The sequence below is a fragment of the Cavia porcellus genome, unplaced genomic scaffold (assembly GCF_034190915.1).
Source record: "Cavia porcellus strain 051 isolate PalLab524CR breed Dunkin Hartley unplaced genomic scaffold, mCavPor4.1 scaffold_3, whole genome shotgun sequence".
Taxonomy (NCBI): domain Eukaryota; kingdom Metazoa; phylum Chordata; class Mammalia; order Rodentia; family Caviidae; genus Cavia; species Cavia porcellus.
The window spans coordinates 36,435,241-36,461,247 of NW_026947486.1; the positions used below are offsets into that span (position 1 = coordinate 36,435,241).

The window sequence follows — 26,007 nt, forward strand, 5'->3', positions numbered from 1 at the left end:
GGTTTTGCTTGTGTATTTGTTTTTAACAGACGCCTATGGCTTGTAACAGGTTTCCTGGTAAAATGAGTCTGTGGAAACGGTTGCTAGGGCCGGCGAATTGCTGCTCCCAGGAGTCAACCAACGCTTTGGTAACAATTAAGGGTCTGGCCAATGCAGCGCCACTTCCGGTGTCTTTGTTGCTCGCGCGATTCACTTTAGCGAGGTTGCCTTTGACCCCGGAAGTCAGCCTCTCTGGTTCCTCCCTCTCCAAGATGGCAGCTTCTGAAGACGGATTAGAGTTACCTCGACTTCCTGAGCTGTTTGAAACCAGCAAACAGCTTCTGGAGGAAGTAGAAGTAACGAATGAACCCACTGGCTCCGGGACAATCCAGGATAAAGTGTTCAAGGGACTGGACCTACTTGAGAAGGCTGCCGAAATGTTATCGCAGCTCGATTTGTTCAGGTATGGGGGAAAGGGTAATAACGGCAGAGAGCGAAGATAATACTGATAATTATCAAGGATGGAGCCACTGTGGCTGGGTGTAAAGCACCTTTAAGACCTTTATGTATCTACTTCTAGCTGCGATCTTGTGTACATTGTTTACATTGTCCATCTCTCATCTGAGATGGTTGTTAACCCTCGATTCTGCTCCCTAGTGTCCTCTGACTGCATAGGCATTGGGTGTGAACACAGCCACTTAAATTGAAACTGGCTGCTGTTGACTTTGTTTCACTCTCTCCCAGTCCTCCTCTTTCCGAGCAAGCAAAAGTCACAGTTCGAATGCTAAACCAGGCTTTACAGCCTCCTTTTTTGCTCTTTCCAGCCGAAATGAAGATTTAGAAGAAATTGCTTCCATCGATCTGAAGTACCTGATGGTGCCAGCGTTTCAAGGAGCCCTCACCATGAAACAAGTCAACCCCAGCAAGCGTCTAGATCATTTACAGCGGGCTCGAGAACATTTTATAAACTACTTAACTCAGTGCCATTATTATCATGTGGCAGAGTTTCAGCTGCCCAAAACCAATAACAACACAGCTGAAAAGAACACTGCTAGTTCCTCCGTGGCCTATGCTAACCTCGTTACTATGGCTTCTCAAAGAAAGGCTAAAATAGAGAGGTGGGTCAATAGCTATGATTCAAGGGTTACCCAGGGGCAATGCACCTAGGCTGGGGCAATGCGTGTGTTTTTGTGTGTATGGGAGACAAAATGGTGTATGCCTTGGTTCTTATTGAGTATAAGCTCTGAGGAGAGCAAATTTTGCTGAGTTTTTCAAAAAGCCTCTGCCTTTGTTGAAGTGATTTTTGTCTAACCACTAGACCTCTACTAGCTTATGGTTTTGAATGGCAACAATGTACTTTAGCAAAATGTTTTGCAACCTCTACCACATTACAGCCTGATAATATACATACACGGTAAATATCTTTGAAGGGCATACATCTCAGAGGTGTTGTCTATTAATGTTTTATTTATTGAGTAGCTCTCTTCTAACAAGAAAACTGAGGGGCTGGGGATTGAGCTCAGCGGCATAAGCGCCTGCCTTGCAAGCAGGCAGTCGTGAGTTCGATCCCTGGTACCGATAAAAAATGAAAAAGACAAAAAAAAAAAAAGAAAACTGAATCAGAAATATAATAGCTTAAACTGGGAGGAATTCATAGTCTGGTGAAGAAAATGCATATAGAAACAATATCAGAATAAATTTATGTGATAGATGGACAAGGTACTAGGAGGGCACATATCCAAAGGTGCAGGGGAGAAAAGGCTCCCTGGAAAAGGTAATTCCTGTCATGAGTTATGGATAAATAATATTGTCCAGAGGAACAGGAGAGGAATGCATTCGGCCAGCAGAAGTAATGGCATTAGTAAAATCACGGGGACGTTAACCACTTACCAGTCCAATTATTTAAATACAGGATGATCACAAATTGCAAATTTTGTGATCACAATTTTTCGTGATTTTTTATAAGGTAACAGGAAATATAAAAAGGATATTTATTGAGTACACAAATCTACTGGCTGTCATCACACCTGCCCAAGCAACCCATAGAATAATCAACATGTAAACAAATGTGTTGCCCAAGTAACCATGGGGTAAACAGTTAAGTGATGCTGAAGCACAAAGGATATGAAAGAGAGCAGGAAGGAATGATGTTGAAGAATATAGGGTCAAGACACATGTGATTGGAATGCGAGAAAGACTTGTTGCTAAGAGTTTGGGAAGGTGTTTGAATTCCAATTTCGTCATTTAATTACTCTTGATTTAGAGCAATTTACTTGCTTTCCCCAGCTGTAAAATTGAAATCATAATAGTTCCTTCCTCACAGAGAGTCTTATGAGGACTAAAAGAGAAATATATATAAAGCATTTCATACAGTATCCGATAGAATAACCATTCGAAGTCACTTATGATTGTATATTTGTGGCTAAGAGTTGCAGAATCAGAAACCTGGGTTTGAGTCCCAGCTTATTTATAAGCCTTTGGATTTTGGATAAGTTATTTAGCCTATCTGAGCCTCAGGTTTCCTCCTATGTGAAATCTAAGTAATAATGATACATATTTTGTAGGGTTAAGAAGCATAAATGAGATAAACACTTAAAGCTGCATAGTATCTAATACCTAGTATTTTATAATTAACTTATAAATTATATTATTATATTAACTTACAAATTATTATTATAGTTCATTTTAGATTTGTCACGCTTTTTAAGTTGGTCTTTCAGGTTGGTTGGGCTTACTTAGGTTGGTAACTGGGATCCACTGAAAAATTTTATTTCTTTTATAAAAGTAACATGGTTATATTTGCATTTTAACTATCATACTAGACCTAGTTAGATCACATATGATGACAGTTCACCAGGGCAATGACAGAGCGATACAGGAAATATATTTAGAAGGAATGACTGCAGAAAACTTGATGAACTAATTGACTGTGGGAGGTAAAATAGAAGGAAACAGCAAGGAAGATGTCCATGTTTCTGATTAAGGTGGATAGCTGTGGAATTTATTGAGACAGAATTGAGGAAGACCAGATCAGGGGATGGGGAGAATATACATTCAATGTTAGCACATGTTGAACTGATATCTGGAAGACATCCAAGTAGAGGTATCTGATAAACATGAAGCTCAGAGGTGAAGTCTGATCTAGACTACTAAAAATTGGTTGATTTATTCAAGTATTTATTTATTGAGATCTTCTCGTGCTGGGAACTGTTTTAGATATTAGAGAATCAGACAAAATCACTGCCATCAAGGAGCTTATATTCTAGTGGAGACAGAATAAGCTACTAAATGGTAAGGTAAGTTCAGGAGGTAAGGGCTGTGAAGAATAATAAAATATGGTTACAAAATAGTGATTGACAGTGAATGACTTTTTGGGAATATAGGATAGACTGTATAAAGTAGAATTCATTATCTCATCCTCTATAAGAAATTGAGAGCAGCCCATTAACATAAACAATGAATTTTGTATCCATATAATTATTCAAACATGACTAGAGGGCTGGGCATTTAGCTCAGTGGTGTAAGGACCTGCCAGGCAAGCACAAGGTCATGAGTTCAAGCCCTGGTACCAAACATGATTATAAATACCACAGAGATACAGTGTTGCATAGAAAGATAAGGGAGTTATTATATTTTATTGGAATGAAGAGATGATGTTAGAATGTCACTACATATAAGTTGAGTCTTAAAGATGTCCTGAATGTAAAAGTATGCAAAACAAGAATATTTTAAAAATCAAGAATAAGCATTAGCACTCATAGATGTTATTGTTACCTTTTTGGTCTATTTTCTTTCAAATATATAGTTATTTTAGCTAATAAATTGGAATAATACTGTAAATAGAGCTTTTTATCTTGTTTTTTAACCTAATATAGTTCCCAATGTATTTTGAAGCCATCATATTTAATGGTTATGTAATATTCCATTCTGTAGTTAGTTGTACCATAACTATTTAAGCTAATCTGTTGTCAGATATTTAGAATATCTTTTTGCTATCCTAATACTATCAACAAACTTTTTTTTTTGGTATGAAGATTGAACCCAGGATCTTGTGTACTTCTGTCATTGTTCCCTGGGGATAGATTTCTAGAAAGATCAGTGACTAGATAAAAGATACTTGGTAACAATGTTGCTTCTACAATAACAAAGTTTCATGGCATGTGGCTCTGCATTAGTCCTGGATGGTTATTTAGAAAGTTAGAAAATCTGTTTAGGCAAACAGAAGGTATCTTATGTTTCTTTGGCCTGCAAGCTTGATCATTGAATGAACATTTTTTAAAGCTTACAGATAGCAACACATTTATGCTATTGGTTCCCATGTTCATATCACTAGCCCAGTCCCCAGATCCATACTTTAATACCCTTGAGTGTTTCAGACATCTCAGACTTAACATGCCATACAGTTAAACCCTTCACTTTTTTTGTGTTCTTGATGCCTCACACACAACAGGTGAGTGCTCTACAGTTGAGCTAAACCTCCAGCTGAAACCCTTGACTTTGTGAACCCAAGTGTGCCCCCCGGTCCAGGTCTTTACTGTCTCAATAAGTTCACCACAATTTGCCCAGATTTGTAAGCAGTAAACCTAAGTGTTAGCTTCAACTCCCTTTCTCCAGATTTCTTCATCCAGTCTATTAGTTCTATCTATACAGGGTATCTTCTGTCCTGTCACTCTGCATCTCCACTAGCGTATTATCAGAATGTCTCTCAGCCAAACCACTGACTACAGTGCCCTCCATGATCTGGTGCCTGTCTCTTTAGTCTCACTGAGTGTCATTCTCCCCTAATTCATTAGTGCTTGCCTTTCAGTTCTTTAGACTGATGCATCTCTTTCCTTCTAAAGACTCTCTACATGTTCTTTTTGCATGGCATGCTGTTCATATAGCAAATTCATATTTTTGGTTACAGTTTAAATATCACTCTTCGGAGAGGCCTTTCCAGACTAGTCTCCTTAAGGAATTAACATATTTCATTATTTTGTTCCATGTTTGTTTCTTTAATGGCAGTTATTTCATGTGAAGTTGTTTCATGTGTGTGTCTTTCTGGGGTTTTTTCTCCCTACTAAAATACGTACTCCATGAAGGCAGAAGCAATTTCCCTCTTCAGTGTGGTATGGCTGGCACAGAGTCTGGCCTGTAGGAGGTCCTCAAACATTATTTACTGTTTAACAGGAGAAACAGTGTGAACAAAAGCCCAAAGGCAGGTAGATTAAAATACATTTAGGGAATGGATAATAGTCTAGTTTGGCAAAAGCTAAGAGTAATATAGGCAGAGGTCTGCATTGGGAGATTATGTGTATATAGAATATTGAAAGAAAAAGGAGGCAAAAAGATAAGTTAGCAGTACTCCTAACTAGGATCAAGTGACGCAAATGAACTTGTAGCTGTTGGAGACTAGATTTGCAAGAAGTATTTAGAAAACATTGGGAGCTGCCATTTCCATGATCAGGTAGAAATCTACAATTAAAACTTAATAGACTGCTTTTTGATTGATGTAAAAAAAATTAGGAGCCTCTTTGGTGAATATGGATGACTTTGCCAAGGTAAACTTTGTAAAAGATAAAAAAGATAAGGACTAAACCTTGGGCCAAGCTAAAGGAGAAAGAAAAAGGAAAGAACTCAGGTAAGAGACTCACCAAAGTACAAATAGAACGCTTTACCGAAGCATGGGGCAAGACGCAGATATTGAATCCACTGAAACCTCTTCCTATGTATCTTTCCATACTGTAGCATTTAATTCATGTTAATCATAGTGTACCAGTTAGTCTCTAGATTTGCAAATCTTCAAGGTCAGAGACCTTGACTAATTGTATCTTAGTATACTAATTGTATCCCTTGGTGCCTAAACCAGTAATTGAATCATGGTAAGAACTTGTAGGTGTTTCGGGAGGGACAGATAAAGTAGTAATCTGAAAGATGGAAGCAATATGGTATAACAGGAGAAGATTCTTTGGAATCACAGTCATGAGATGACCAATATCTGACACAGTTTAAATGGGGCATCGTATTTCTTTACACCTCCTAGCCTCAATTTCCTTATGCCAATTTCTGTATTGCTGCTTACAAAGCATTTCATATGCATTTTTCCATTTGATTCTCTTACCCCATGAAGTAGACCTTCATTTTCAAGATACAGAAATGGACTTTGAGAATTGACTTGAGTGAACTTTTAGCTAGTATGGTTTAAACTCAGGTCTTCAGTTCTCATACTTTCTAAAGCATAGAAAAAGAAGAGTCCTCATTTGTTTTTTGTTTTGTTGTTTTTTTGAGACAGGGTCTCACTGTGCAGTTCAGGCTGGCCTTGAGCTCATTTGTAGCCCAGGCTGGTCTTGAACTCAGAACGATCCTCCTGCCCCAGCCTCCCAAGAAGAGTCCTCATTTGAAAAAAAAAAGTGTTGAGTAAAAGTGTTTCTAAGATGAAAAGGCACCAGTTGAGGGAAACATTGTAGCTGCTAATGACTAGGAGGTGAGAATGCAGCCTGGAAGGATATGAGTAGGAGACTAGATGGATAAGAAAAGTGGAGTAACAAAGATAGCTCCTTTAAAGACAAAAGAGTAAGGAAGAAAGGGTGAGCAGATCTCTGTGGCACACCTTTGCAATTTTAGCTGCTTGGGCAGTATGGAGTCTCCATAAAAGATGAACAGAAAGGTAAAACTTGATCATAAGGGTTTGTAGTTTACCTATTTGACATAAATTTATAATTTCTTACCTCTCTTCATTAGCTTGGAAACAGAACAAGGGAATAATGAAAGTTGCCCAGTGTCAGAAGTTTCATAGGGATAGGAGAGATTGTAAATTTCTGTATCATGTCCTACCATGGGTGATCTAGGACAGAGCCAAGTCTAGAACAGTGAAGCCTAAGTTTCCACCTTGGGTAGTGTTGCTAACTGTCCTCTGATTTCACTAAGGCAAAGTTTATCTTACTAGTTTTCAAAATGAGCACTCATTTTAAGAAAGGCTTTTTTTTTGCCAAGATAAAAAGATTTTAAAAATATACTTAAAAATTAGGTACTGAGGAGATGGAAGTCATAGAAGCAAGGAAGAGAAAAGGAAAGGATCAGAGTATGAGCTATACACAAGGAGGATGGAAAAAGCAAATGAACCTTATTCAGAGGACCATTAAATGATCCAGAATCTACCTTGGGTTGTACACATTCCTGTTGTTTGTCCTGTGATGTAGGTCCCTCCAGGAAAGAGTAGGGGGGTAGCAGTAGAACTGATTTTGATTTAAGCATCCAGAAGTAATATCCTAATAGCATTCATGAGCTAGAAGTTGACCTTTGTAGTGTTTCACTCAGAAGGCTCCCATGATGATGATATAAAAGTTGTTTGTAACAGAAAATACTAATGCCTTCTGATTTGGGTCAACATCTGCAGAGGAATTTATGGTTCTGGAGGTCTGGAGTGGGGTTCTGAGCAAACAGATCAAGATATTTTTCTTGGAAATCTTGGTGTTCTTTGACTCATCTCTGTCTCAAGCCCTCACATATAGTAGGTAAACTTGACCTGTTTTATATTTTAAATAAACCTACATTTCACTGCTTCCAACACTGCCTGCCTATTTCAAGTCACTGTCTCACGTTGTTTGTGGCATTATCCTCTTAGTTGCTTTCCTTTCTTGTACCCTTGTCTCCCAGCCCTCACTCCACCCAACAGAGTGGCATTTTTAAAAAAAACCTTAATCCGTTCTGTGCAGGTCACGTATTCTATTGAGAAACCTCTAGTGACTTTCAGGTACCATTCAGAATACCTCGTGGTATTTGGTGTTTGGATATCATAGCTTATGAAGTTCTACATGTTATTTTCTTGGCTGCCTTTCTGACCTGATTTCCTATTAGTCCTCATTCCATTCCACCTACACCAGCCTTATTTCCCAAATATGCCAGGCCTGGTACTCTTCCCTCCCCAGGACCTTTGTGTTTTAGAACAATCTTGCACATATTGGTATAGCTTGCTTCCTGGTTTCCTTGAAGCCTTTACTCAAGTATCATTTCTTGAGAGTGGTCTTTCCTGACCACCTTATATATAATAACATTCCTATTTTCGCACTATCACTATCCACTTCACCATGCTTTTAACTGCTTTATAGTACTTATCACCACATGACTCTTCTATTTTTTCCTACTAGAATGAAAGTGAAAGCAAGGATGTTCTTTTATAAACTGTTGTTTCCAGCACTAACAGTACTTGTCACACAATAGGTACTCTGGAAGTATTGAAAGGTGGATGATGATTATGATAGAGTGTATCCTGAAAGAGGCAGCCAAGGTGGTTATGAGTCCTTGAATTTTAGATAAGGATGAGTCAGAAGAACTGGGAATGTTTTGCTCTGAACAAGAAAAGAAATGACCATTTTTCAAGCTGTTTCACAAAGAATTCCTTTATCAATGGCAGATAAAATGAGGCCTAAGATTCTATAATGTTTTGAAGGTAAAACTTGAATAAAACACTTAATGGGGATGCACTGAGTGATACTAAACACTCAGCCAAATAAAGGATGATAGAATCAAATGGCTAAGATATTCTCATCCTTTGATTGCAGGACTTGTTGAGATCAGGTCACATCTATATTTTTCTGGCTTCAGAATGTTATATCTCAGTTGCTCCTGGCCCTTCCTTGACTTTGTGGTCTGGTTAACTCTTGTAACAAACTCTGGGTTATAAAATAAGTATTCCTGCCGATGTGGAAATCTACATGCTGGACATTTGGAAAGGTAAAATATTACTGTGGCTTTCTTTTGAAATAATTTCTCTTTTATTTTTAAGTTCATGAGTAATGCTTTTCTGTGAAACAGGTACAAGCAGAAGAAAGAGGTGGAACATAGGTTGTCTACACTAAAATCTGCTGTGGAAAGTGGTCAAGCAGATGATGAGCAAGTTCGTGAATATTACCTCCTTCACCTTCGGAGGTGGATTGGAATCAGCTTAGAAGAGGTTGAGAGCATTGACCAGGAAATAAAGATCCTGAGAGAAAAAGACTCTTCAAGAGAGGTAAGCTTAGTCACTGCTCACATAAGAAAAGCTGCTGTCAGAGATTTGAATATTCTTTGGGAAAGTAATCAAATTTAAATCTTCATAAGTTTTCATAAAATCATTGTTCATATTAGCATGAGTAAAAAAGGCTGGTGGTTTACTGAAGTTTCGTTTTCTTTAGGTTATAGTAGTATTTCCAGTGCTTTCTAATCTATACACACTTGTAGTTATTTTTAATTTTGTGATGTAGCATGGGGAACAAACCTTCCTGAAATAATAAGTGGTTTTGGCTGTGGGAGGTTGTAGCTGTTAGAGGAAGGCGTAAGGAGGGAGAAAGGCCTTGAAAATGTGCTTAACTGTAGTAGAAAATGATGGGGATGTGTAAAAAAAACTGGAGAAAACAGAAAGAAAAAGGATAAAGCAAAAGACCAGGGAATGTGTTTAAGTTGTGGAAGAAATTAGAATTCAACCTTATATAATAATTTGCTCATACCTTTAAATCTCCCAAGTAGAAGGCTAGTAATAGAGGAGTTATATCTTCATTGACAGAAGGCCCAGAATACTGGTAAAGAAAATGATATAACACATATTGGCTGTCTTTGAAAATAACCCTTTCTTGGTGCTCCTGCTTCAAAAAAACAGGCTCTGCTTCCACTTGGCCTTTGGTATAGAATACAGTGTGAATTGAGCTGAGTTTGTCAGTGGGTCACAGGCATTTATTTAAATCCTCAGAGAAGCCGCTTCCAAACTTAATTTGTACTAACTAGCCTCTGAAGCGCTTGCCTCAAAATAATGTCAACCTAATTCTTTGAATTAAAGGATTAAAAAATGAACAATTAGTATTCTAAGGCCATGTAAGGCCCCTTATCTAGATGAGTAGTTTTCAAATATTTTGAGGCTGGGCTCTTCTAAGTCCTACCCTGTCCCCTTTGGTGTTTTGTTTTTTTAAATGCTCTTTCATGTGGTATTGGAATTGGCTCTGGAAATGTTGGAGTTGGAACCAAGTGAGTACCTTTGCTTTAGCCATGCTTTGTTTCAGTCTGCCCCTAGTAGGCCAAAGTTCCATGAAATCTTTTTTGTATACCTTCATATAAAAACTGCTAATCTATCCTTCCCTCTTTTGTTTAGGAGCATCCATTTTTAAAACACCTAAGACTTCTTGACAATTAATAGTTATAGTTCTATTGGAAAGGGTTGTAGAAAGGTCTTAATAATTCAGCTTTTCGGGCTGGGGCCAGGGATTTAGCTTAGCAGCGTAAGTGCCTTGCTGGCAAGCACAAGGTCATAAGTTCGATCCCTGGTTTTAAAAAAAAATGATGCTTTCTTGGGCTGAGGATTTAGCTCAGCTGTATAAGCGCCTGTCTGGCCAGTGTGAGGTCATGAGTTCGATCCCTGGTACCAAAAAAAAAAAAAAAAATGATTTTCCTTTGAAAGCCAGGCTGAGGAAAAGGGCATCAAATTTAGCTCAAGGCATTTAGATAGATCATAGAAGGGGACTCTAGAATTTCCCTTTTTCGAGAGGGTATTTTAAAGCCAACCAGTTTTTCCCTTGTGGTAAAAAAGATCCCTAGGAGACGTTTTCCTTTCTGTCTTCTTAGCAAGCTATTCAAGCTCCCTCAGGAGAATTATATTTTAAAGACTACTAAGTAGAAAGCAGGTGAATCTTGAGCTTTTGCTCACTAGAATACTTTTTTCCCCTTAAATCAAGAACAGATTTATTTATTACTTATAATTTCTAGAGGCTGGTAAGTCAAGGGGCCCACATCTGATACAAACCTCCTTTTGCAGCCTCTCATGGTATAGAAAAGGCAGGAGAACATACATGGGCATGTATGCACACATGAGAGGGGCGGGGAACCCAACCTGTCTTTTCATCAGGAACCCACTCCCATGCTAACTAACCTGTTTAACACCAGAATACTTTAGAGCAAGAGTATGCATCATAGTATGGATCAAATGGCAAATGTACCTCTGAAATTAATTTTTTTATCAGGCATCAACTTCTCACTCACCTCTTCAGGACAGACCTCCAGTGAAATCCTTCATACTCACTCGTGACAAGGCCCAAGCCAAGTAGGTAGTACTAGAAAGTGGTTTGCGTTTGCATTTCCTGTTTTTGTGGGTTTTGACAATGCATGAGTAATACATGGAATGCACATTGTGGGAAAGTTATAACTTCACCTATGGAGGCTGTTCTGTCATGAAAATCATATTAACTGTACTAATTGGGTATGGTGGCATAGGCCTGTAATGCCAGTACTTGGGAGACTGAAGCAAGATTGCCATAAGTTCAAGGCCAGCCTGAGCTACATAGTCAAGGCTAGCTTGAACCATGTAACAAAACCTTGTCTTAAAACAAAACAAAAAAACAGAGTGATGTTTAACATCCCGATACTTTATCCAAGTTATCTTTTTCAGACATTTGCATAAGGAATCTAATAAAGCAAGAAGATAAAGAATCTAATGATGTACTTAGAAAATTTTTCTATTATTGTCATTCTTGATACCTTAGCTGCAGTTCTCAAAAGGGCATTATTGCATATTTATTATTTAATTTTGAGTTATTGATGCTATTCCTTAAGTTGGCAAAAAATTCTCTGAACTTTTCAGAGCAATTAACTACAAATTCCATTTCACAATGGCATCACTACTCTGTGGGGCTTTAGTTTCTGGGATTACTTATTGTGAGATGATCTGGGCTATTTTTCTTTTCATGAAAAGTCTTTAATGCCTCTTTTTGGTGCCTCTTTTTATACATCTTCATAGGAGGGAAACAAGGCTGAAACAGATATAGACCTTGTCATTTAAAATGAGACTTTTTAATGCTACTATTTTTCTTTAGTTTTCTGAAGGCAATGTGATTTTTACAGAGTATTTGGAGCTGGTTATCCAAGTCTGGCAACTATGACAGTGAGTGACTGGTATGAACAGCATCGGAAATATGGAGCATTACCAGACCAGGGAATAGCCAAGGCAACATCAGGTATGAAGAGGGGGGAGGCAAATACTTGCTCTATTGTCTCCTTACTCCCTCAAATTAAACTCTGATCAAGTATTGTCACCCTTTAGGAACAGAAGTAGTCTGGGCAAAGATTCTGAGTAATTGAAAGATTCTAGGCCAAAAAAGAAGAAAGAAAGAAAAAGAAAAGAAAAGAAAAGAAAAGATTCACCAGGTATGCTGGCACATGTCTGAAATACCAGCTACTTGTGAGCCAAAGACAGAAGGATTCCAAGTTCTAGGCCAACCTGAACAACTTGGCAAGGCCCTGTCTCAAAATAAAATTTAAAAAAGACTACACATATAACCCACTGATAGAGTGCCCCTGCGTTTGATCTCCAGTATTACAAAAAAAAAAAAAAAAAAAGAATTTGTATTTGTTTTTGTTTTTGTTTTTTAGCAGCATAGTTTTGGAATCTTTCTAAATATCATGACATAAGAATAACAACCAGATAAAAAAACTAAAATCCATGGACAATAGTTCCATTTCTGGTATGATGGAGCAAGTTGTACCAGGCCAACCCCTCCAGGTAATAATTACAAATTGAACAAAATACATTTTTTTAAAAAACACAATTACCTAAAGACTCTGAGGGTGACTAAAAGCAGGATAAAATGGAAGGAAGTCAGCACTTAGGAGAGAATGGGACTTGAAATTGCTTGAGAACAGGGACTTTGACTTCTTATATCCTTGGTGTCCAACTTGGTGTTGGGATCATAGTAGGAACTCAAAAGTGGAAGAGTTGTAAGAAGAGAGTGGCCATCAGAAAGTTGAAAGCACTCTGGTAAAGCAGAAAAATCATACACAGATCTGGAGTGACCAGTCCTTTTCCTGCCACGTAACAATTGACACATCAGCCTCTCTGAACTTGTTTTTTTCTTCTGACCCTCGTAAAAGCAGACATTCTAATTCCGACTTTAAAGTGAGAGCATGATCTCTGAAAACTGATTTACCACACCATAGTTAATAAATGATTGGGCTAGGATTTAAATTTAGACCTTCAAAATCCTAGTTTTAGTACTACTTCCATTTTAGCATAGAAAAGATTACCATTTAAAGAGTTTCCTGATTTTTTTTTAATTTTTAAAATTTATTTTTATTATTACTGCTTTTAACCTGTGGACAGACTGCAGTTTCTGTGATGCAGATTAGCTGAAATGTAGATAGAAACTTGTGATCTTATTGTTTGAGGAATAAGAACTGAGTTCAGGGTAACCATAGCAGCTAAAAATAAAGGATGATATCCATCCTGGAGAGGAGAGAACTACAAAGGAAGAGCCTTATTTCTGTATATAGACCACATCAAAATCACTGGCTGACTCCTGAACTCTGTTTACAGAATGGACTCTCTATGCACCTTAGCTAACACTAAAATAACTCAATGGAGAACTCAACTGTTTCCCCATGCAAGATAGAACTTGGCATTTTGGTTCTAGACAAGTTAATTGCCTTCTAGAATTAAAAAATCTGTATTCTAGAGCAGTGAAACAGTACAGTGCTCCTCAGCTTAGGATAGGTTCACATCCTGATGAACCCATCATAAACTGAAAATGTTGTAAATTGAAAATGCATTTAATACACCTAACCTATCAATCATCATAGCTTAGACACAGCACTCTGGAGTACAGATCAGTTAGCCTTGTGATCTCATGACTGACTATTTGCCATGGTTTATTTCTGCCATCAACAGAATCATACTGCATATTGCTATCATGGAAAAGGATCAGTTTAAAATTCAGAATAGTTTTTACTGAATATGTATCACTTGTGTCACTGTGTAGTCAAAAAATAATTTGAGCCATCATAAGTCAGGGGCTACCTGTATATTATTCATAATGTCTAGAATTCAATCTTAAGCTATTAGACATGAAAAAAAAAGCCAGAAAATGTGACTTATTTAAGAGGAAAGGCAATCAATAGGTACCAGCCCCAAGATAATTCAGGTGTTAGAAATAGCATACAAGGACTTTACATAGCTATTATTGTCCTTAAGATCAGAGTAGAAAAATGCTTGTAGTGAATGAAAAGATAAGTAATCTCAGGAGAAAAACTATACCCTAAATATTCTGGAACTAGAACATAAAATCAACTACATAAGGTTCTACAATAATAACCTGGGAGAAGAGAGAACACAGTCAGCTCAAAGTAAATAAAGGAAACAAGAAAGAGAAGTCTAGAGGTGGTGATGGTAATCCATAATCCATGGAAATCGAACATGTATACACCTCCATGACTTAATTGTTTTACTCCTCAGTATATATGTAAGCTAAAGGAGACCATAATTTTTCATGGCATCATTATTTGCAGGACCCCACAGTGTACACTACTCAAATGCCCATAAATATTAAAATAGAGACGTGAATTTTTGTGTATTCACACAGTGGACTTCTGTGTGGCAGTAAAATTAAATTATAGTTCTTCATCAAATCTAGCCAAATCTTGCAAGTCTAATTATGATTTAAAAAGCCAGATTTCATTCCATTCATATAAAGTTTAAAAACTTCATGTGAATTACATGATTCCATTTTTATGGAATTCAAAAGCAGAGTGAAACTTCTATGTGTCACTCAGTGGAATTGGATCTGAGGGGGCTTCTGAGGAGTAAGTAGTATTTTGTAACTGGGTAGTGATTAATGGACATGTTGAGTACATGTGAAAATTCATTAAATTAAACTTGTATTCATGAAGAAACATGAAATACTTCAAAAATGCTAAAAACAAAAACCTCATAGATATAATTATGAAAATAGCTCTCAGTGTATCCCCATGACCCATAAATAAAAGCAAGTAAGGGCAAATCACCCTTAGGCACAATATGAACAGGTTGTTGGTATCTGTAGGAAACTATCTAAAAGACTTGACAAACAAAATTCTAAAATAGTATATTCACTAAAATGTGTGGCAGTCTGGTTTAAACACTTGAAGCTTAGAGGAGTTTTGTCTTCCAGTAAAAACTAAATGAATGAGTATAGGGGTCAGAAAGTCAGAAAGAGATGGAGCAGTTTAATCTTTAATACACTCTGGAAACTAAACCACCAGCTCTCCTTCCAAGACAGGGTACCACACTGCAAAGAAATTTCTGAGAATAGAATTAAAATTAAGGAGGTCAGAAATAATACAGAAGAAGGAAAGAGAAGATCCATGTAAAAGTAGGAGAACCAGAAGCAGGAATTTTAAGCAAGTCACCCTATTTCTTTAACATATGTAAAAACAGCAGAAATGAGGCTACTATGAAGTTTGAAAAGCCTCTCTGAATACATGTTTGTAAAGGATCAGGAGAACATTTCACATTTTCTTGTATGACAAACTCAATTATAAATAAAGAGCAAAATAAAAGATAATGGGAAGTAGAGGATCAGGAAATGAAAAGAAGAGGAAGGGGAAGAAAGGGGGATATAAAAGTAATTCAGAGTGTTATGTACATGTACCAACTCTACACAAGGAATGTAAACATGTACTACACACATGTACTAATAAAACATTTTTAAATGATTAAATTATGTTTGCACAACTCTTAATATATCACAACCCACTGAACCTATTTTAGTGTATGAATTTTATGGTATGTGAAATAAATCTCAAAGTTGTTTTTAAAAATGAACAGAATTATCAAGATTAAATCACACACAAAATTATTTTAAGGGGAAAAGATCATTTGAAAACACTGCAGAAAGATGTACTCAAAAAACAACAAATCTTAATCTGAACATATTTTTTTAAAATGAGTCAGAAGGTGTTTTGAAAATAACAAAACAGGGAAGGACCACATAAAGTAGAATTAGAGAAACTTTAGAAATGTGGTAACAACTTCTGGAAAGGAATAATTTCAGACAGGAAAGCTAAAGTAGAAGACAAGAATGAATAAACACAAAAAATGCTCTACTGAGGTAGAAATGGAATATTTTTAAAAGCTAAGGAAGTGAGATTTGAGATAAAGTGACATATTAAAGATGGCAAAAAAGATCTGGCATATGAATAATGAGAGTATCTGAAGAACAACGCAAGGAAAAAGAATAATGCTAAAAACTAATATTAAGGAAACTTTCCTGAAAGTAAAAAAAAAAAGATGAAAAAGCATACAATATAGCTGAGAATTTTGACCCAAAATGACCAATGCACACATTCTAAAAAATTATTAGACTTCAAAGAAAAAATACTATGGACATCTCAGTAAAAACAGCACATGACTGACTTACAAAGAGACTTACATTACCTTTAAGTTTTTCTATACTCATACTTTATGCCACAAAAATATAAATTTCTCTCTCTCTCTCTCTCTCTCTCTCTCTCCCTCTCTCCCTCTCCCCTAAAGCTCATGTAAACATACATTGTAGGAGCTTGTTTGCTTCCTGTAAGTATGGTGGTCCACTTCCCGAGGTATGAAGGAGCCAGAGAAAATAATTTGAAAACAAAACAAAAAAAATTATTAAAGCACAGGGCTGGCGACACAGCCTCCAGTAGTCAGTATGGAAGACTACACACCTTACAGCTAAAGGGCAGGGTTTTATCCTGTAAAACTGCAAACATCTGCTGGTCTCACAATGCAGGCAGGGTGGGTTCTCAGCACACTACAGGACAGGAACATGGAGGTTGCATTTCTTGGGAAGAACGAGGTTCAGGTAGGGGTTGGGCTAACAAGCAAGTTTAAATTAGGCAAACATCCTCTGGGGAAGGCACATGCTGCAAACAAGCAAGTTTAGATTAGGAAGACATCCTGTTCTTCTGTTAGAGTTACCTTTGATCTTTCTCTTGCCTCTGAGGAGATTTATGAGGGTTTTATATATATATATATATATATATATATATATATATATATATATATATATGACCTTTAAGACGTTAGAATCTCCTCACTTCTCACTATTCAGTGTTTTTGTAATTATTCCTTGACTTAATTTCAAAGAGGACTGTTTTCAATCCGGCTGGTCCTTTCTTTTGCCTGTGGAAAAAATATATAGTAAATATTTAAGATATCCAAAAGGTTAGAGAACAAAAAGCCTTATAGTACTGCATATGAATTCCTGGAAAATTATGCTTAAAAGTAAAAGCACATACGACTGATCTATCCACCAAAGAGGTTCACAAGCTAGGCGTGGTACTTGTAATCCTAGCACTCAGGAGGCTGAGGCAGAGGAACACTATGAGTTGGAGGCCAGCCTAAATTACAGAATGAGACCCTGTCTCAAAAAACAACAAAAACAAAGGCTTAGAAACAAGAGCTAGCCCAGTAGTGATGAATATACCTAGTAACCTAGATTGTATATGAAGATACCATTCCCATTCTAAGAAAAAAATCAAGATATCTTAGATAGCTAATTTCAGGTATAGGACAGGATGTGTCTGAGATTAGTTTGGAAAAATTAGGCATGAACAATAGGGAAGAAACTTTCAAAGACTACTAGGATTATATCACAAGGACTCAATAGCCAGTTTGATGTTTTCATTGGCCAGTTGGGCTTAAAAAAGTGTATGAATTTAGTGACTAGGGATATAGCTCAGTGGTAAAGCACCTGCTTACCAAACACAGAGCCCTGGGTTCATTCCGAGTAGCACACACAGCAAAAACAATTGATAGTAGTAGTGAGTACATTTAGTGGCCAAATCTTGATTGCTTTTAAAATTTTTATTCACATACAAATTGTACATGTTTATAAAGTATCATGTGATCTTTCAATACTGTGTATATCAGTGTTCAAATCAGGATAAATCTTTTTCCACAGAGATACGTAATTTGTCATTGTAAAAACATTCAAAATCTATTTTGCTAGCTTTGTGTCTTTTGAGTGCTGGGGATGGAACCCAGGGCCTTTAATTTGGCAGGTACTATACACTGAGCTGAAACACCAACCCTTTTCTAGCTGTTTTTTCAAATACACAGTAGATTAACATTGTCAGTCACCCTGCTGTGTAATAGAGCACCAGAACCACTTTTCCTACCTGATAATACCCATTAAGCCTTTCCCTATATTTCCCACTTTCCCCAATCTCTGCTAACCACCATTCTATTCTTAAGTCCTATGAGATCAAATTTAATTCCACTTGACTGAGTTCATGTGGTACTGTTCTCTCTGTGCCTAGCTTATTTCAGTTACCATGGTGTCACATTTGATGGGATCTCAACCTTTTTATTGCTGAATAGTATTCCAATGTGTATATGTACATTTTCTTTATTCATTCCACAATAGGTGGCCACTTAGGTTGATTGCATTTTTGGGCTACTGTTGAGTTCTGTAATAAACATGGGAGATTTCTGTTTAACAGACAGATTACACTTCCTTTGGATATATGCCAGGTCTGGGATGGCTGGGTAATGTCATTCTGTTTTTAATTTTTGAGGAACCTTTTCACTGTTTTCCATAGTTAACATCTTAATTTTACTGTAAATTTAAAATTTTAAAGTTGTTTTTTGTGTTTTGGTTTTGTGTGTGTGTGTGTGTGTGTGTGTGTGTGTGTGTGTGTTTACTGGGGATTGAACTCACGACCTCACGTTTACCCAGCAAGCGCTTGAGCCACTGAGCTAAATCCCTGGCTCTAATGTTAAATTTTTTAAAGTATTTTTAAAAAGCATTGCAGTTGATTGAAACCTATTAAATATGTTTAATGTCTTATTTTTCTCTCATTGCTGAGACAAAATACCCTGTGCCACAAAAAAGGAAAGGTTTATTTAGCTCACAGTCTGTAGAAGTTTTAGTCCATAATAAGCTAGCTCCAGGGCAGGGCGACATGGCATAGTAGCGACAGTTCAAGACAGCAGAAGATACCAAAAACAAAAAGAGCAAAAGTGGGTGGGGGAAGCAATCTTTTTTACCTCCCTTATATTGTAAGCCAGCCACCTGCCCGTGAGTGGGTATAGCTCATCATCTCCTTGCCTTCCTCTTGCACAGGCTCAGTATGTTTAGAAAGTGAGGACCCTGGCCCCCTGCTGAGTCACTTACACTTCTGAACTTCTCAGGCTGACACAATGAACATTTTACAGGGATAGGAGCATGCCCTGTAAATATTAGGATATAGAACTGCTGAGTTACTTAGTTAAGTTTCTAAACTTCTCAAATTGACACAGTATATCAGATATTACAAACCACCCCTTGGCAACTTGGCAGTCAGACACATTTCTTTAAACTAGTTTCCAGATACAATGACATGCTTATTATCATTTCACAACTTGAATATTATAACACAGATTTAAAACTCCTTAAGAACCAGTACTAAGTCTATCAGCGTTACATTACATTAGAATCATAACATCCCACCTGTGGCCCTCACAGACTTACGCACATCCCTTTATGCAAAAGGCATTTGACTAAGAGTTGCCAAAGTCCTAACAGGTTCAGGCACAAAGTCCAAGTCCAGAGTCTTCTGAGATGTAAGGCAAACACTTAGTTGCAAGCCCCTGTACAAATGAAAAATTAGACAACGTCCACCATTCAGCGGCACAAAATAAACATTTTCATTCCAAAAGTTAGAAATGGGAATACAAAGGATTGGTACCAAAACAAGTCCAGAATCCAGCAGGGCAAACAGCAAGTCCTGTAGTTCCACATGCAGCATTTGAAGCAATCTGTGGCAAATTGTGAGCTCCAAAGGGCTTGAGTGACTCCACCCTTATGGCACTTCTGGTGGTCACAGTTCCCACAGCTTCTCTCTTAGGCGTGCTTTGCTCCCTCCTTTTATCTTTCCTTAGATGATCCACATTCCTGGCTGAGGTTTCCACTGAACCTTCAGCTTCACACTTGGAGCTTCACACACTACTCTCTCAGGAGCACACTGCCTGAAATTGGAGTGGAAGCCGTTTTAACTTTTAACTCTTGCTTTCTGTATGCACCCAAAACCAGCACCACATGGGTGACACCAGGGTCTGCTGCCAGCTAGAACAGTATGCAGGTTTCTTTCCTCTTGGCTGTAGAGATCAAGTGCCTGGATTGCTGGTCATTCTGAATCAATTTCTTTCTTTCTTTCTTTCTTTTTTTTTTTTTTTTTTTGGTCTTTTTGAGAGGGTTTCTCTATGCAGTTCAGGCTGGCCCTGAGCTCACTTTGTAGCCCAGGCTGGTCTTGAACTCAGAATGATCCTCCTGCCCCAGCCTCCCGAGTGCTGGGATTATAGGCATGAGCCACCACACCCAGCCCTGAATCAATTTCTGAAGAACAGATTTTCTATGCTGCCACCATTCTGGCACACGGTGCTCTGAGGCTTTCTGAAAGCAGAACCTTACACCTTTGCACTTTTGAGGCTTTCAGGGTGGAAACTTGCTGCTGCTTATGATGTCCTCTGGCTATCTTATATTCTCCTGTTCCTTCTCAGCAATTGAGAGATCTCCTCAGCTGTACCTTTGCAGACAACAACACCTTTGCTGGATCTTTCTGTCCAAACTCACAACATTTTAAGTCATCCTGCTGGGCTCCTTGCTCTTTGATTTTCAACATAGATGTGGCTCAAAGCCCCAATCAGCAACCATGCTACAGCCTCAACATTCAACTGCTCTGAAATTTCTTCTGCCACACTAGTTAATCTGTCACCCTCAGTCTCAGACTCAGGCAAAATCTTGACACAAGGAAAATGAAGATAAGCTTTCTGCCAAGCTATAACAAATCATCTGGGATCCAACAGCCAGTATAGTCCTCCTTAGCAGAAATGTCCCAAACCTGATTTTTACTGGCAGGATTTCTATGAGCCTCTCTGGTCTTCTGAGCTCTGACCAGAATCGCCAATACAGAACAGCATTTCAGCTCTGCTCTTTGAGGCAATATCTCCTAACCTTTCCAATTTCTAAGCCCATAATTATATTTTAAAACAAAAACAGATTGGTATAATAGGGAACCTGGTAAATGATAGGAAAGAATCTTGTATTCATCTTTTGCACTGGCTGACTAAACAGTGATAAATGAGGGGAAGCTCCTCTTTATAAAAGTACTCCAGTTATAGCTTCCATGGCTTCTCTCTCAGGCATGCTTTGTTCCCTCGTATCTGTCCTTAGATAGTTGCCTGATTTCATTGCTTTTAGTACTGTGGTGAGGCAGGACATCAAGATGGGGAGCATGTAACAAAGCAAAGCTCCTCGTCATGATGGCTGGGAAGCAAAGAGGGAAAGGGGGCTGGGGCCCCACTATCTGGTTCAAACACATCCCCAAAACTTGAAGACTTACCATCAGGTCCCATATCCTAAAGGTTCCACCAGCTTCTTCAATGGAACATTGGTTTATTTCTTTAATATATTTGAGTAGTTTCCAGTATTTTTTTATTTTACAATAAAGAGGTTGAAAAGAATACCAGAGGGGCTGGGGATTTAGCTCAGCGGCACAAGCGCCTGCCTTGCAAGCAGGCAGTCGTGAGTTCGATCCCTGGTACCGATAAAAACGAAAAAGACAAAAAAGAAAATGAAAAAAAAAAAAAAAAAAGAAAAGAATACAAGTTGTTAGATCAGATCCCCACACATTTCATTCTTTGTTATGTAGAATATTTCTCATGGCAAATTCAGGGTAGCCAGAAAAATACTGCTTTGGATTCACCAAAAAAAAAACAAAACAAAACAAAACAAACAAACAAACAAACAAAAAAAACCATGCAAAGAGAGATAGCAGTTTGTTCATTTCTTTTTAGTGTACACATTCTAGTAAGTTCCATTAGAACCTCAGAACGGATCTTAGCACATACAAAGCACATAAGCATTCTCTTCTTGTGGGTCCAACTGCCCTGTGGTTTTCAGTCTTAACAAAAATTGTATTACTAGGCCAGGTATAGTGTACACCCGTAATTCCAGAAGTCTTGAAGGCTGAGGAAAGAGGATTACAAGTTCAAGCCTAGCCTGGGTAACTTAGCTACTTAACTTGACCTTGTCTCAAAACGTAAAAAGGGCTGGAGATACAGATCAGTGTGAAGGCCTTTGGTTCAGTCCACAGCTGATGCATACATACACGTAACTGTAATAAAGGAAATGAGTGGAATAGGAAAAAATCACCTGTAGTCCCTCTTTCCTGGTGATTCATAAGTCGTAAAACCATAAATATTTTTCTTTTAGTTGGTTGTTGATTTTACTTTTATTGATAGTGATGTTTTTATTTTGAGGACAGGAGTTTTGGGCCATTAGCAAAAATTCTTTACCAAAATGGAATTCATTCTGGAGGGGACACTTCTGTGTTTTTAGCTTCTTGTGAAAACTACCAGAGCATCTTTTCTTACTATTTAGTATGTAATACATAAAGCAACAAAAATACTCTTCCCCACCTCTGCTGGGCCCCTTGTTCCCTTATCATCTGAGATTATATTGAGAGTGCAGGTGAACTCCCTACATTTTTGTTAGCATACTCTCAATATCATGCCCTTTTTTTCATTTTCTGACTTTAGTTGATTTCAGAAGAGTGGCTCAGCAACAGGAAGATGAAGAAAAGGAAAAAGAGGATGATGAGAAGGCACTCCACAGAGCGCGGGAGTGGGATGACTGGAAGGACACCCACCCAAGGGGCTATGGCAACCGACAGAACATGGGGTAGTCTTCCCACAACATGATAGGACTCTGGGGCATGGATCTTTCCTGCCAAAGAAACTGCCACCATGCCTTCCCCGGCTCCTGCTTCTCCTGTGTACAACGAAGGCAAAGATGCTGACTCTTTTGCTTTGCGTTCAATAAAGTGTCAAGCAATTAAGTGTGTATTTGTACCCTAGGTAATAACCAGTGAACTTGTTTTCAGATTACTAATTCTCATCATGGTGTATTCTGATTTCTTAAGTGGACAGAAAAGTACACTGAGAAATGGCTCTGTATAATCAATGGTGTATGAATTCTCTTTAAAATGAAATAATAAAATCTCTCCCATGAATCTGTGCAGAAATGTGGTTACCTGCTGCTTTCTTGTAAGGGATGTGGTGTGCAATGAGTCTATGGGCTTATGATTGAGATCCCAGTCACCTGCCTTTGTCCAGGGCAGGGAATTTTCCAGCATCAGAGCCTCCCAGACATTTACCTTCTACCTGGGCACATGGTGTGAGCTGCAAGCAACACCCCTCTCTTAAGAAAGTGCAAAAGCCAGGACTTTCCCAGCCACACAGAACTGTTTCAAGAATTAGAGCCGTAGGTGAACAGACCATTGAGGATTAGAGGCTGTTTTCCAATCCTACCTGATTTAGCCTTATTTGCTTTGGCTAGAAGAGACAATTGCTCCAGAGAAGGTGCTGTGAGAGATTGTGTGATAGTGGCCAGGCCCTCATGGAAACATTGACCTAACCGTCAGGGTAAAGCATCAACCTCAGGCTTCAGTCTAGCTCTTACAGTGGTCACCTTAGACCCTGTTGGCCCCCCTTGCCTATGTCATGTGATATCTGGCAGGCAGAACTGGTGTTCCGATGTGTCATGGTTTGTTGGCTGGTTAGGTGCCTGTGTGGGGGTGTGGAGGAGGAGGAAAGCACAGATGACCTGAAAGCTGACTTTCTGGAGTAGAGACAAGACACTGTCCTCAGCTCTATGAAAGGAGCCATGTGTTGAAATAAATGATCTGTACAGGAAACAGCCTTTATCCTATGGCTTTGATACACTTCGGTTTTCTTTTTAAGAGATTACTCATCCCTAACTTCTGCAATCTAACAGGAGAGGGGTTTGAAAAGGAGACTTTTCTTGTGGGTGGAAAGGGCTGCCAAGTGATGAGAAGGTTCCGTTTTGTGGGCAACGACAGGAGGACTACTAGTAATATATTTGTACACTGCTGACTCCAAAGTCTCATCTTATTCTCATACATAAGCACTCCAAACTAGTGGAGCACAGATTAAATTCCCTACAGATTAGTAAGCAGATGATGTTTTCAATTTACCTCCAATTGTTGCCAGGCTGCCTTTAGCTATGTCCTGTTTCCTGCCTTTGACATTTTTATCCTGAGTTCATTTCCCAAACCTGGCCAGGTTGGGGTCTCCTCTTGGTCTGGGTCCATCTACGGTTGGACCTTCCAGAAATTCCAGCTCAATTAAGCTCCCATACTCTTGATACCCTAGAGGCAAACCAGACAAGGTGGGTTTGAATTCTGGCCTTACAAAATGCAAACTATGTGACATTGGGCAATAAAACCAGAGCTATTTGCTCAGTGTATGTAGATGACCCGTCTTCTGGGGCTGTGAGAATTATTGGATAATAACAGTCATCTCTTAAGCAACTAAAGAATAAAGGCTTTCTGTTGGTATCAGCTTAATGGTTGTCATCTGTCCACTAAGAAGGGAAAGGAAATGGACAGATGTTAACTCCCTAGTATGCACCAAGTGCCATCCTGACTGTTAACATAGTGACTATACAAAAAGGTTGCATTATTCCCAAAGGCCAGAGAAGCTGAGTGGGCTCCTGAAGTTCACACTTGTAAAACACCATGCTTGTCATTTGCCTCGTGCTTACCAGTTGGAAGCAACTTTAAAAACCCAAACTCCATCCACCACTTTATACCCAAATGGATTTCTATGAATTCCTTCTTAGCTGACTCACCAAACAAAAGGTTATGTCAACTGGCCTGCCTCTGCACTGGGGGATTTAAAGCCAAGCGAAGGACATGAGCAGGCCCACCTTTCTCCATCCTCCCAGCTTCATTCTGCCAAGAGACTTGCCAAGAGGCAGTTAGCCTGCTGAGAGACCAAAGAGCACCACCTTTTACACTCCCACCAGAGCCAGGCCTTTCAAGTGTCCTAGACTGAACTCAGTTTGCTGGTCTCTCAGAAGCCAGGACTCCTCAAAGTTTCAACTGATAACAATACTGCTTCATTGTTGGCAAAATACTTTCAACATTGCTGATTGTGCATATTTAGGAGTGTGCTGTGTTTATGTGCTTATACAGATGCCACTGATTTCATTCTCCCAGCATGTCAGGAAAGATATGGTACCTTCATTTTCCAGAGGAAGAAACTGGCACTGAGAGATGAAGAGCCTACAGACATAGCAACTTAACCAAAGTGCCTGCCCTCTCAGGGCAGGAAATTACGTTTGGAAGGTGAATGTGCGACATTCTGCCTTAACATCATCACATGCTGATTTTTCCTTTCTATTTTTGCTCCTCTCAACATCCTTTGAGGAACGCATGTTAGGGAGCTGATTGTAAATTTAAAAAATGGAGCTAAGAATCTTGAAGTAGTCTCATTTTTTCTAATACCTCCCACTCCCAAGCTGAGCAACCCCTTCCTCCAAAAGTCTACTTCTCCATTTAAAATGACTTGAAAATGGAAAAATATTTAAAACTAAAACCACTTCTCTGTGTCACCTGAATTCACAAATCCAAAAAGTTCTCTTCCATTTCCTCTGGGCCTCAATTTGGCTCATCTGTTGCCATATATATATATACATATATATGCATATATATATATATATATATATATATATATATAGTACCATGTTGCTACCATGATCTTGCAAAACAGCTCTCTCCAACACTTGCTCATGGTTTCTTTATACATTCCTGTCAACCTACTGAGCCAAGATGCAACTGGAACTAGCACAGTTCACTCATGTTCCAAAACACGGAAACATGAGCCTCAGTCTCAGCTGCGTCACTATATCTGACCCAGTTCTAGATGCAGCCAACTCGTACCCGCTTACTCACAGGCCACAGTGAGGAATGAATGAGACCAAATATGCAAAAGCACTTTGAAAAGTTATAAAACACTACAGAAAAAGAGACAGATTAAGTCAGAGGGGGAAATGGTGACACATACTTGTAAACCCAGCTATTCTGGGAGGTGGAGCCAGTAGGATTGCAAGTCTTATTCCAGCCTACCCTGTTTAGTGAGACCCTATTGCAAAATGTTTTAAAAATTCATTTTAAAAAGTTTGAAGGAAAAAAAAATTTAAAGTGCTGGGGTTGTACCTCAGTGTGAAAGCCCTTGCTAGCTTCAATCAAAAAAGTAGTCAGCTGTTGGTAAAGTAGGGGGACACAGATGGAAGTATATATATTTAATATATATATATATATATATATATATATAAAACTTTATATATATATATATATATATATATAAAACTTTATATATATATATAACTTTATATATATATATAATGCAGTGCTTGAAGTCTTTTAGAATTTTTATATGAAAATATTTCCAAA

The 26,007-nt window shown here is 38.3% G+C and overlaps 1 protein-coding gene across 3 annotated transcripts; it reads left to right on the forward strand.

Annotated features, from left to right (window-relative positions):
• The first annotated feature begins 208 nt into the window (after positions 1-208).
• Igbp1 (immunoglobulin binding protein 1) lies at positions 209-22,773 on the forward strand. Of its 3 annotated transcripts, none has more exons than XR_010046583.1 (7): positions 209-442; positions 804-1,097; positions 8,773-8,968; positions 10,944-11,023; positions 11,821-11,933; positions 12,020-12,123; positions 22,289-22,773. XR_010046583.1 is itself a non-coding variant. In XM_003471014.5 (6 exons), the coding sequence occupies exons 1-6, from the start codon at positions 252-254 to the stop codon at positions 22,432-22,434; spliced, it is 1,020 nt and encodes a 339-aa protein (XP_003471062.1). In that variant the 5' UTR covers positions 213-251; the 3' UTR covers positions 22,435-22,773. The 3 variants fall into 3 exon arrangements, 1 of the variants encoding a protein (XP_003471062.1); XR_010046584.1 differs by having other exon boundaries at positions 12,349-22,349; XM_003471014.5 differs by lacking the exon at positions 12,020-12,123 and having other exon boundaries at positions 213-442.
• Positions 22,774-26,007: the final 3,234 nt, after the last annotated feature.